The sequence below is a fragment of the Astatotilapia calliptera genome, chromosome 2, assembly GCF_964374335.1.
Source record: "Astatotilapia calliptera chromosome 2, fAstCal68.1, whole genome shotgun sequence".
In the NCBI taxonomy this organism is placed as follows: Eukaryota; Metazoa; Chordata; class Actinopteri; order Cichliformes; family Cichlidae; genus Astatotilapia; species Astatotilapia calliptera.
In genome coordinates this window covers 4254654-4268639 of record NC_137423.1, presented here as the reverse complement: position 1 = coordinate 4268639, position 13986 = coordinate 4254654, and the positions used below count along the sequence as shown (strand labels likewise).

Here is a 13986-nt window from a genome sequence, read left to right as displayed (position 1 = left end):
AAATATTCCATTTTCATAAGCTGACTGTAAATAAACTCACAACTTAAGCTCTTTACAGCTTCGGGCATGACATTGTTTTATTTTTTGTTTGCCAGCTGCCAATTTCCACAATCTGTGAATTAAACCGTCTATTTTATTAATTCTTCAATTCATTTAAGAAGAACTTGGTCTTCAAAATTGCCATATTACTCTTAACTTCAGAGTCCTGGAGTCTTAGAAATTTATAGAATACACCCACCTCCATACCACAATATGTGCCTATATCCTTTACACATGCGACCGACTTTGGCTGGAGGCCCTTGTTGTCTTTTCTGAATGTTTTTTCCTTGATTCTTGATTTTTTTTCTGCATAAGATGACTTACATGTCAGACCTATGTGTTTCTAAATCAAGGCCAGCTAGTCAGGGTCGAGCTTATATGATGAAAAAGTAGAGCTGAAATGGGTGTGTCCACAGCATCCCACAGTAACAGAAGAGACAACAATATAAAAACAACTTGAACTTGGACAGTGTTTCCATTTCTCTCTAATGCAAAAATATCACCACCATTTTCTCAAAAGCCCTTTATTTATACTTTCATTATAAAAATGGTTTTAGAGATATGAGCCCTCACACAACCACTCTAAGTGCTTTCTATCTAACATTCACATGCATTCATACAAGCAACTTGGGGGTAGTATCTTGCCTAAGGGCTTTTGGCGTGCAGACTGGAGCAGACAGGGAGTGAACCACCAACCTTCCATTTATGACCTGTTTTACCACCTGAGCGACAGCTCTACATTTCTGCAGCAACTTCTTGTTTTTAATCTCAGTAATGTCTGTAACAATAACCTCTTTATTGTTTTAGTTTATATTTCTCTGACAGCTGCCACGAAACACAAATGGAATTTCAAAAAGGACAATAAACAATATAATAATCCAATATAACTAATCCATCTGTAAATCTCATCCTCCACTCGCTTGTGAATAAAACCCTGAGATACTCAAACTGGAGGCCATCACCTGATGAAGCCAGGTGATGCCACCAAAACCACATCGGCAGATTAACAGAACCACAAAAAACAAAGACAATATCTTGAGACCATCAAAGCACAGACCCTGTACCACTTGGCTACAGCAGAGTATTATAATTATAAGAATTATAAACAGAATTGGTGACAAAGCGCAGCCCTGGAGAAATCCAACATGCATTGGCTTTTGCTGTAGTTTGCAACTAGCCATACTCCTGTAGTTCCCCTCATACGATATCTTGAGGGACTTGGTCAAATGCCTTCTTCAAATTCCCAAAACACCTGAGGACTGGTTGGGTAACCTCACACACACCCTTGAATATTATCCAATCCAGGATATCCAGGATAAAGAACTGGTCCACTGTTCTGCGACTACGACCTTTTAAATGGAACCATCCCCTGCCAATCCAGCACCGCCACCGCACGCAACACTGCAGAGATGTGCCAACCAGGACTTCCCAACAAACTCCAGAGCTTTTCAGAATTCAGGGTGAACCTCATCCTCCCCTGTGGTTCTACCATTAAAGAACTGTGTGACTATGCCAGTCATCCCCCTTGTCTCCACACACTGCTTTCATTATAGAAAGTGTCAGTGGGATTGAGGAAATCTCCAAGGGGTTACTTCCACTACCTAACTATATCCTCAGCTAAGTCAGCAGCACTTCTTCCCCATCCTGAGTCACTTGATGCTTTGCCAGAATTACTTTGATAAAACTGAGCACACTCCACCACTGTCAGCTTGGGTAATGAGGGTGGTAATGAGTTAACTTTTCCTTTTCAAATGTTACTGGGTCAAAACAGACTGAATTCTACAGGCCAAAAATTAAATCGTGGAAATGAGGTTGAGTGAAGGCAACTGGTCTGTGTGTGTGTGTCTGTATGTGTGTAGGTGTTTTGGTTGAGGGTTTTTTTTTTTTAAAGAAACGTGACCATATGGAAATCATTACATGTGGGCTGATTCAGCATGCCAACATATTTTTGTGTTTGCACGTGAGTGTGGGTCTGTCACCTCCAAGTTCAGCAAGTCAAGTACCACACCCCCAACCTCCACCCACACACATACAAACACAGAGACATAACAAAATGTCCTCAGAAATCTGGCTTAGACTAAATATTTGACCAAACAAAAGTAAAAAGTATCTTGCATACAAATACTAAAGTATGCTCTATAAGCTGACTGGGAGACTAACACAATGGGAGAAAACTGCAACTGTTAGTTAGGTTTCCTATAGGCGTGGAACTAAAGCATATTTAACAATACTTATTTATAGCCAGTCTAAGCCAAAGTTTGATCAAAAACACTCAATGCTTATCATATTTTTGTAGAAAACATGCGAGTTGTTCTAAAAGTGTTCAGAAAATAATAACAAAGAATCATGACACTGTTACAATTAATGTAAAATCTTCCAGAAATAGTTCGGAAGAGTAGCTCTCTGAACAAAGGTGACCAATCATGGTAATCATTGCAACAGCTCAATACAATTTATACAGTTTAATACAAAACACAGCTCATCACTTTTCAAGTACAACTTAAGCACAACTTCTTAAACCACTGACTATACTAGATCAGTAAGTTTTTTGCCAATCACTTACCAAGAGCCACCAAAAACACAATCTTGTTGTGTCTGAAACCCTGTAACTCCTCTGCATTTTGTAATATAATGCTGACTGACTTTATAAGCCCCTGAAAAACACATCAAAGAAAGTATGCAAATTGACAACGACATAGGCAATAAAACTTCCTAGGTGACTTAAAAAGCAGCACTGGGACTGGATCTAGTAGCTCAACTGAAATTCAAAAATGTGACCAAGAAACCGTTAGAGAATAAGTACACCATTAACCTCATTAGTCATATATGTAGGTTTAGAGAGCTACAGTATCAAACTGTGAACTGAAACTCTAACCACGGACTGCATCGGACCCCTGGCAGTGCACGCAGAACTGCTGAACGCATTATTCATTTAATAGGATACTTATAAAGAGTACGGGAGAGAGGAGGAGGCGGGTGAAGGAGGGAGAGCCAAAGTCAAAGGGCATGAAGGGGGCAAGGAAGTCATTTGCATGAAGATAGAGACTGAGTGAAAGCGTGGAGCAAGCTGGAGAGGGGAGTGGAGCCCAAGGGGGAAGAGGGGGGGAAATAGGGGAAAGGAGGGGAGGAAAGCGAGGGGTGAAACTCCTAAAACACATAAATAGGCGGAAAAGGACTTGGAACTTTGCAGTCACTCGTCCCGACAGCCACATCCACAGCTCTCCTCTCCCCTTCTCCTTACCTTCAGCCCTCTACTCCACTCAGCTGCAGTCCATCATTCATCTGGAACCCTGAGCAAACCCAGTGAGTAGTTTCTACAGCACACATTTACCCTGTTTCTGCATAGCCTTCCAGCTAAAAGACTGCTTAGACTACTAATCTACACAAATTGATGGATGTAAGAGTTGAACCATAGGTAGCTACAGAGCTGTGAGCTATTAACAGTTTTTAAGACACAGGACTTTTAAACAAGTACAAAGTATTTAAGTGATAACATATTCAGAGTAAGCAAAGGTGATAAAAAATGTAAATGTAGCCATTTTTAATTTAATTGTAAATATTTAAATTAAGAACAAAATGTTAAAAGAATGGAAAAGCTGCTAATTCTGAAAGACCTGGCAGTGTCAAGATAAAGTGTCTTACTTGCTCAGGGTTAAATACTAAAAATGTGTTGCAATCTATGCGAAAGCTGTTCATTTATATACCCTCTGAGAAGCAGGGATGCAGCACTTGAACTCTTCATTAAACAGTGACACATATGAGCATGAAAGTGATACTGCTAACTGAACGACTAAATCAGAAGACCCACACTGGAGCTTTAATGACAGAGTTCAGGGAAGATGCAGCCATGACTGGAAGAAGGCAATAATGAGATATCCAATGGAGAAGAAGAATAGCTTACTTCTATTTAGTACCTTTAATGCAGGTAATACAGAGATGGATGGTTTAGCAGACTGCAAGTGCGATTACACTTTCGCTGTATGTATCCTAATAAATGTCAGATTTCCTTCTGCCACTTTAACAACGCTAAACTAACTTTACAAGTATAAAAAGTGGAAAGACTGCCTAGAAACAAATGTCCCTTGTATAAAGAAGTTGTTAAACCCAATGTTACTGGTGTCTGATCACAGTTTTCTTGGTGCTGATCTGTCTTAAATATATAAGATTATAAGAATCAAAAAGAATGAGAAGACTTTTATTTGGAAAACCAATATTTATGGTTAGGCCGCTGTTATAAGACCTTTATAAAAGAAAAAAGTACAAAATAGTGTTTACTGTGTAGTAACTGACCAGGTACTTCTTTGCAGCTCTATATTATTACTGACTAGTCTTCCTTCTTTACCATTTTCTTTTATGCACCTCATTCAGGTCTTCTCCCCCGATCTACTCTTATCATGGACACCACAAAAATGACTATCTCCTTCTCTGAGGCACTCTGTCACCTGATTGTCTTGATGCTAAGTCTGGGCCAAGGAATTCATTCGATGCCTGTCCCTACTGACATCCCCATGTGCACAGCTTCAGAAACTGCCCAGTATAGTCTAACATTTACTGGCAAGTGGACCCAGGCAGCTTTTCCTAAGCAGTATCCTCGCTACCGTCCTCCTGCACAGTGGTCAAATCTTATTGGTAAGTGCATCTAACCTAAGGCAAGTTATTAGTCACATTATTTTCAGGTCAATGTGGCAAGATCTATTGGGTGGTTGAAAAACAGAAAGCTACAACATAAAATGTCTTTTGAATAAATCAGAAGAGGAATGCACCAACTGTTTACTATAGAGTTATTAAAAAACAATCCTATTTTTTATTTGTATCACATTTTACCCACTAGTAGGATGCTATACATCTGCCCAATTCAGTCCAAAAACACTAGAAAACAGTCACAGAACTCCATTAATTTCCCTTTGCCGAGATGTACCGTACATGATCTCACTATTCAGACTAACACCTGCTGAAACAACAATTTTTCATCCTTTCTTTTCCATTAGGGGTGACCCACAGCTCTGACTATCACATGTGGCAACGTAATGAGTTTGCCAGCAATGGAGTGAGGGAGTTCACGGAGAAAGGTGAGGCTTGGACGCTTGTGAAGGAAGTTGAGACGGCCGGTGAACGCATCCAGAGTGTTTATGGGATCCTCTCCGCTCCCGCTGTCGTGGGCGGCACAGGCCAGATGCACACTGAGTTTGAGGTCTTTGCCAGGCACTCCTTTGTAAGTTTCTCAACAGGGCATTAAGTGCATGCAAGGCTTGTCACTGACAGGTCAGCATAGATAAGGTGGTGTGAAGAATTCCCAAATAAGCACTTAGAATCATAGCTCTGTTTAGCCCAATAATAAAGCCTTACAGATAGGTACCCAGACCAAACAGGTTTCAAATTTGACCATAATATAAATAAACTGTTTTAAAGTGGAAATTATCATTCTAGGAATCAGCACCACATCAGATTATACAATAACTTCCACTGTAGTTTGCAAAGGTTACAAATATTTCAGTGTCAGTGAAGTTTTCAATGTTTCACTGTTATTTAAATTTCATGTAAGTGCAAATAAGAAATTTGGTGTAAACTCGGACATTATTTCTACTGAAGATGTTTTGTTGCTATGTTATATATTATATGTTAATATATATATCAAAATTGCAACCATTTTAAAATTTGCATCCAGTGTCTTTGTAGTCAAATAATAACCTGCCACACTACTGATAATTGTTCATAATATGAAGTTATACTGTGAGAAAAACTGCATAATGCCTCTTTAATTAGGCTGATGCAGCAACAAAATGTTCCTATAAAACAAGCTCCTGACAGTTATTTTTTCCTGTAAACTACACCAAAAAGCGAGCTTCTGTAACTGTAACAAGTCTAATTAATGTCTCTTCGAATTATGTAACCTCTGCAGAAGTTTGCAGTTAAACTTCCCACTGATGAGTCTCTGGGTAGCTAATAAAACCTCTGGCACATCTGACGAAAATTTGTTAAGCTTGGAAAAAGCCAATTGGAAACATAAGATGGTCACCAAAATAAAAGCAAGCCATGCTGGAACAAAAGTGCACTTGTAGAGTGGTGGATCCGGTACAAGACTACGAATCTCTATTATGTCATGCTTAAAAAAAGAGCATATTAATGCACAATAAAATAAATCATTGTAAAACACAGACATCATATATGATTTAGAAGTATTTAGTGGTCCTTGAAGGAGGTTTGAGAATTAAGATGTTGGAAAGATGTTTGGAAAGGATTTTATTATGTTTTTCTTTCCTTTTCTATTCTCATCTCTGCCTGTGGCTACATTTTAACTCACTTCTTATGTTTTACTTTCTCCATTCACAGCTGTCATTTATTGTACGTCTCGTCCCAAGCCCGGACTGGTTTGTGGGTGTGGACAGTATAGACCTGTGTGATGGCGACCACTGGAAAGAAAATGTGTCAGTGGATCTTTTTCCATATGATGCAGGAACTGACAGTGGGTTCACCTTCTCGTCTCCCAACTTTGAGACCATCCCACAGGATAAAATCACACAGGTGGGCAGCACAGGTGCATGAATCCATAGTAAACCCGGGTATTTAGAAATCCTGATTGTCAACAGCTAGTAATGAAAACATTAGTGTTTCTATTAGACTCATACAGAGATGCTGTATTGAAGTGATGTACAGCAACACTCTACGGCTGCTGAATTTGCCCAAAAATTACAACACTGCTTTAACAAAATAAACTACACTCATTAGAATATTTATTTCTGCACATTTCAACCAGAAAAAGCAAAAAGAATAGAGACATAACTATAAGGCTATATTTAAGGTAAATTTAAACATAATTATAAGTTTTAAAATGCATCCCTCAACCAATAACATGGTGTAAGTCTTATCCATCAGTACACTGCAAGCACAATGGTCCAGGGATAATTTAGGTCTGGTCAATACCAGCATCTTTTTTTCATATTTAAGACGACTTTTTCATCAGCTACAAATGTTAAGTTAGCTGGTTAGACAGTAATGTCAAAATAGTACAAAAAACTGAAAAAGACTATGAATAAACAGGGAAACAAAACAGAAACTTTCTGACTTTTTCACAATTTGGTCATATTGCTGAATTTATATTATAATGCACTACAGTGGAACCCCGACTTATGAAATTAATTCGTTCCCGAGGGTCTTTCGTAAGTCGAAAATTTTCGTAAGTCGAAGCACCCATCGCGCCTTTTGAGTGAACGATAGGCTATAGGCTAATTGCTAACTGGAACACCAATACGTCGTTCAAGTGAAACAGCAAAGCGCAAGTACGAAAGCCAAGGGGGTTGTCACATGATTCGGAAGGCATTGTGGGCATTGTAGGCATTCTGGGCTCAGCCAATCACAGCCAGCGGATTTCGTTACGTGGGCATTTTGCCGTAACGCGGGCAGAAATATTGCTGCGAGTGCCTTCGTAACTTGAATTTTTTGTTAAATGGGGTATTCGAAAGTTGGGGTTCCACTGTATATGGAAATCATCACCAGGCTGAGTTCAGTGAGACATAACAGAAAATCAATTAAAGTGTAACTAGTAAACTATATGAGAGTATTTGAGGTTTAGTAATGTTGATAAAGGTAATTAAGCCACCACCGACACAGCTGTGTGCACTATCTGCCTCCAGGAAGCACCTAAAGACATTTATACTTCCCTAAATCCTCCAGCAAAAATCAAAAGAATATGGCAGCTGTTGCCGTGATACCAGCTTTCTTTTCTATTAAACTGTAATTTCAACTTTTAGTATCAATTGTAAGCCCATGCAGCAGCAAAATCAGTCTGAAGAGGCTTGTTACAACACATATCTTGATAGATATTCCTTGTCCATTTTCCTCTTCACAGATCACTTCCTCTTTCCCTAGTCACCCAGCCAATTCCTTCTTCTACCCCCGCCTAAAGCACCTACCACCCATTGCGAAGGTCACACTGACCAAAATAAAGAAGACCAATAAGATCATCAGCCTGCCCATGGAGCCCACTCAATCCAACCAGCTGCCAACAGGAAATGAGATTGAAGATAAGCTCATAAGTAAGTCTGAATAACAAGTAAATGAAGAATTTCTGTTTTTATATGATTCATCTACTTTCTTTGAAACATGCATTTTACAGCATAGTACAGAACACAATAACAAAAGCTAGAACTCAAGGATGTGGCAGTTAACATCTCAGTTTGGTCTCAGTTTCACACTCACTAGAGTCCTATGTTTTGGGAAATGTTTATGGGAAAATTAGGAGCAGTCGTTTAAATGGCATCATGTCCTCCTTTATGTCTTAACACAGATCCATGCGTGAACCATTACTCGCGTAACCCCGGTTCTCTGAAAACTGAGTAATCTACTGAGTGACAATTGAAAGAGAACTCTACACAGGGCTCTAGAGTGTGACCAATTTGGTCGCAAAAGCACAATGTTTCCAGAAAACACATTATATTATATAAATTATTATAAAATTTGTGTGCGCCTAACTTTTGTGCCGGTATGCCTAACTTTTTAAAGTTAGGCGTACCGGTACGCCCATGGCAAAAAGTTAGTCTAGAGCCCTGCTACATTAATCCCAATCCTCAATGGTTCTCAATCTGACCTGGTTAACACACCAATAGGGATATTTTTATCCCCATATATTTATCTATGTTTTATTCTGCATTCAAGATACTGTCTTGGCAGCTACAAGTCATTCTGGTGACAAACCCTGAATGCATCCATAACTGAATTAGGCAAACATATGAGACAAAGACAGACTTCAGAAGAACACCAACTCTATAGTGTCTTTCTTATTCTACTGATACTATATATATTATATTTGTTGTTAAAGGCTAAACTAAAAGTATATACAGAACAAAATGAATACAGAATTCTACATGCTTTGTCAAACTCAGGTGTAAGGTTTTAACATAAGGCAGGGACTTGCTCATTTTGGGGGAATTTAGGAAACATTACAGGCCACACACAAACTAAACTGTTTCCAACCAAAGACCAGAAAATCCAAGCCAGAGTCAGGGTACCAGAAAATACCAGAAACACATCTGGCATCTAGTATAAGAGGCAAAAGATGTGTGATAAAAGATGTCAAAGAGTACTTTATGAAAACTGTGTAGAAATTATATACAGTAAATTTTTAGTCATGATGCCAAGTGGGACATAAACACTGGAATTTATTTCATGGGTGAAGCTGGATATGTGGGTTCCGAGACTATTTAAGACTCTTCTGTAGAGAAAGGAAGAATACAAAGACATCTTGGAAAATGTACATGGAAAAGCTGTATCAAACTAAAAGTTAGCAATGCAGCAGACAAGTAACTTTGTGTGAATGATGCATGTGATAGGGAGGGCAAAACAGCCTTTTATAAAAGCACAATTCACCATGGAAAGTCTAAATAGATGACTTGACTGGGAAAAGTTTTTTTAAGGGGGAAAAAGTAATAGATAGCATGTTGGCCTGGCAAAAGAGCTGACAGAGCATTAATCAGAAGCAGGGTTGAGGGTAACTGCAAGGGTCTGAGTCAGCATCACAGACTACAAGACCGTTCCCCCGACAACCCATCAACAAACAACAGAGAATGGCCAACAATCTGTTGGGGTTTCCTCCCCCTGTTCCCAATGCTCCATCTTACCCTTGTGTCTGTTTATCCTACCCCTGTCATTATCCCTCCATCGTATTTGTGTATTCTCCCCAGAGCTTGAACAAAACTTTTCTTTAATGATCAGTAAGCACCTGTTCTAGATCTGTGAGACACTGATGAAAAATCAGGTTAAATCATCTTTGCGTTTCTGCAACCTTTTGTCACATTAACCTTCACTTTGTTATTCTTGAACATAAATTTTAAAGGGAGTTATCAGCCTTTCACTTGATATCCAAATGTCCATCTATGCAGCTTCCATACAACCTCCCTTCCTTCTGCTTTTCTACTCTCTAACTGACAACTGCGATTCATATTAGCTGCATAGAAGCCCACCAAGAGCTTGACTGAGGTACATCAGCAAGTAGTCTGAAAGCACCAAAAAACATGATGTGATGATAAGACTTTAAAAGGATTACATTTTTATTAGGTTAGCTGAAAAAGCAGAAAGTCAGAGGATGCTTCCTTACCCTCTATTATAATTGAGGTGTCTCCTAATAAGGGGCTGAATCATGATCTGTTGCAGAGGAGTCATTAAGTAGCAGCACTGTTTACTCTGAGGCAAAAATAAAAAAAGTAAGCACAATGAGCAAAAACCCACTCTACAAATGAAAGTAAAGCAAAATGAAAATTAACTCCAGCAGTGCAACCACTCAAAGAGTCTATAATGAGAAAATGTGGGTTCATAAGCCCTACACACAAAGCACGGCAACACCCTTTAATAATTTTGTGTTATAAAAAGAAAAGAAGATTTTCCTGATTACGACATATTACTCATCTTATAAGTCAGTGGAAAAAGTTAAGAGCAACAAATTAGCAGAATGGAAACCTGATTGTTAATATGATTGCTATGCTGCCCGCCCTTCTCTGCAGATACCCCTCTGGACTGTGAAGTGTCAGTGTGGTCTCCCTGGGGCTTGTGCAAGGGCAAATGTGGAGAGTCAGGCGTTCAGCACCGCACGCGCTACATCATAATGCACCCAGCCAACAATGGAGCAGCCTGTCCCCTGCTGGAGGAAGAGCGGAAGTGTTTCCCAGACAACTGTTTATGACTAGGCCAGGAAAGGAGGGAAAAGAAAGAGAGGAAGGAGAGGAGAAAGAAGAAGGAGAGGAAAGCCAGAAAAGGGAGGAAAGGACGAAGACGCAACAGCAACAGTAAAAGGTCCACGATTTAATCACATGAAGTTTAACCATCACAAACCAGCTTCCATCGGCTCTCCCTGACCAAACTGTTTCTGTGGAAATCACTAATATACATACTGATTATGTGACTGTTCAACTGGGAGAGTGTGCCTTAAAAAAAATCCTTAATCTTCCCTTCATATTGATAGATCTGACAGCACTAAAGAGGTGTAGTTTGGCAAAATAGCCATTAGACGCCAATTCAGTTTTGGCAGATGATCAAAATTGTCTGGGGAGAGATCAATGCTGTTTGGTAATTAGAAAATGAGCTGAAAACACAAGTTGGCACTGTAATTGGATTTGCTTTGACACTTCTGAAGATCACAAATATTTGTTTGCTACTCCCAGCAGCTTTTATTTAGAGGATTTAGAAAAAATCCTGGCATAAGATCCAAAATTATACAAATTATATCAAACTAAGAAAAGGTGGAAATACGGTGCTTCAATAGCCCCATTAGCAGAAGTAATATGATAACAAAAGTGACATATACACTTTCCTAAATTTAAAACATAATGTTTAAAGAAACATTGCGCTTGTTTTCCTAAAGAAAATGGATATATTTATTGACAGGATTTTAACCTGTAGTGTACAGCATATGAAATCTGAAATAATTTGTATTCCTTTACGTTACTGAGTTAAAACAGAAAAACTTGCTTTGTAAAATACTAAAACACTAAAAATATGTGTATTTTTTTTGTAAAGGTCAATAAAATGTAAATACAACTTACAATACTGTTTCCTCTTTGATTCCTGTTTTCTCAAGAAACAAATGGTGGCGTCGTTTAATTAAAACTGTCATGGCCTGTTGATTATCACCTTTAAATATTAGGCATGCATTAAGTTAATATTACTGATGTTGCGTTTGCAGGATCCAATGGAGTGTAGAGGACAAGCTGACCTCGGTTCACACGGTTTTGGACTGAATTCACCCTAATGAAGTGTTGGTCATAAAGTGAACACAAGTGATCTCCAGTGATTAAAGAGTTCATGAAATGTTTAGAACTCAAAGTTTAAAATCTTAAAGCAAGAAATTAATTTCACATAAAGGCTATAAAGCATAAATCCTACTGCACAAAAATAGATATGTACATAGAAAAATGACCTTTTCCTTCAGGGCATGATGAAGACGACATAATTTTAAGTAAACGATATTAGCGTAAATATGTAGAACAGATATTCCCACCAAGCCAGCACTGAAACTACAGACGGCAGACTGAATAGCAATAAGAACTAAACATCTGGGACATGAGGGATGTCCTTCCGTTCGGAATGACGAGGGAGAGGAAAATTACTGAGCTAAAGATGTGTGTTTTAGCATTTCTATTGTAGGTTCACTAACTATGTGTTAGAAGTAAGAGTAATGTAAACATCCAGTTTGGTGCAATGTCATGAGAAATATCCCTGCTTTGTTTGTGAAATTGAATTTTTAACAGACACAGTATAAAACCTGTGGTTATTTTATTGGTATGATAAAAGTACTGATTTACTATTCAAGCTTCCTGTAAAGTTACCAGAGTGTGGGATGAGAAGGAAATCTGATTCTTTGCTTACTTTAGAAATGACAACTTTTGCAGATGCTAAATATGAGATGGGTTCATTCAGTGTGTGTGGGAGTTTTCTCTGCATGTGACCTCATCTAAGGTAAACATATGGCATTTTACGCAATGGACTTGATTACATTTCCTACACTGATTACTAGGGATGGGTATTGTTTAGGTTTTATCCGATACCGGTGCCAAACCGGTACTTTTGAAACGGTGCTGGTGCTTAAACGGTGCTCAAACCGGTGCTTGAAGAATGGAGAACACAAAATTGGTCCACAAAAAAAACCTCTCATGTTCAGCTGTTTTTTTGTAAAAAGATAACAATGTTAGCAGCTATGGGGCATATATGGTATCACTCTTGGCTGGAAGCAGTGCTTAAACAATGGAAAAAAAACACAAACTTTGTCCAAAAACCTCTCATGTTTAGCTGTTTTCCACTTTTTCTTTGGTCATTTTAGCCTTTTTGTCCAGGGTGAAGGGAGTATCTGCCATCAAACAAGAAGACAGCCGCATGTAGCTATGATGATGTTTGCTAGTTCACCTTACATGCATTAATGTAATAACGTGGTTAGCCTACTCAACGTAAATTACACATGAACAACATTAAGCTACTCACGTAGAGAAGAACGGCTGCTGCTGCATCATCATCATCATCATTTCTGCTACAGTGGCAGGGCTAGGGGCCAGGACTCTCCTCTTCGGGTTTTTGGGGGATGTTGCTAACTCCGGGTCCGATAACAGGCACCACACCCGCAGTAGATGTGCACGGTGTGAGGTCTCGCAGCAAGCTATCAAATACGGTGCATTTCTCGGCTTTTAAAAAAAAACCCGCTATGCGTCGCCAGGTGTTTCATCGGATTTGAGGTGTTACCTCCTTTGACAGTATCACAGTATCGGCTTAAAGCACCTGTTGCAGGCTGCTGAGTTTGCATATTTTGCTGTGAAGTACAGCCAGACTTTTGACCGCTTCGCCTTGGGCATTTTTAATCTTTAGCTCTGCTCTAAAAGAACGTACGTACCTGGGCCCGCCTACTATCCTCGGAAACGTAAAATGATTGGCTAGAATCTAAAGTGTATCACAGCTCAGGAAAAAAAAAGCACCGAAATAAAGCACCGAAATGTGCGCTGCTTTTCGGTCTGGTTACTACCGTTTATGTCAGAACCGGTGCCATCATTTCACTGGATACTGGTACCCATCCCTACTGATTACATAATGGGACACTGTCAAACAATCAACTTACTATATTACAATGTGCTAATATTTTGCATATAATTGTCCTTTGGTACTCTAAAGTACAGAAAAAAACTGGAAAGCACATTCTTGAATTTTACTGAGGTAAATGTAAAGTACATCCTTGATAAACACACAACATTTTTTATAAGTGACACTACAAATTGTTATATGTGACCAAAAGTTCATGATGCTTATTCCTACCTTGTGTTAGTGTCAGAATATAAATATAATCTGCAGTGAAACGAAGAAACAGCTAGATACCCTATATCAGGTACATGCTTGCCATTGCAGCTTTTCTATTGGTTGCCAGGTTAACCAGTTACAAAATTACCAGAATAACTTGTCACACAAAGTAGCACCTGTGAG

General features: G+C 38.9%; 1 protein-coding gene across 1 annotated transcript; it reads left to right on the top strand.

The window, feature by feature from the left end:
• Window positions 1-3210: 3210 nt before the first annotated feature.
• On the top strand, window positions 3211-11572 carry spon2b (spondin 2b, extracellular matrix protein). The gene is made up of 6 exons (XM_026182193.2): window positions 3211-3342; window positions 4408-4668; window positions 5028-5251; window positions 6370-6561; window positions 7886-8072; window positions 10533-11572. The coding sequence occupies exons 2-6, from the start codon at window positions 4434-4436 to the stop codon at window positions 10709-10711; spliced, it is 1017 nt and encodes a 338-aa protein (XP_026037978.2). The 5' UTR covers window positions 3211-3342; window positions 4408-4433; the 3' UTR covers window positions 10712-11572.
• Window positions 11573-13986: the final 2414 nt, after the last annotated feature.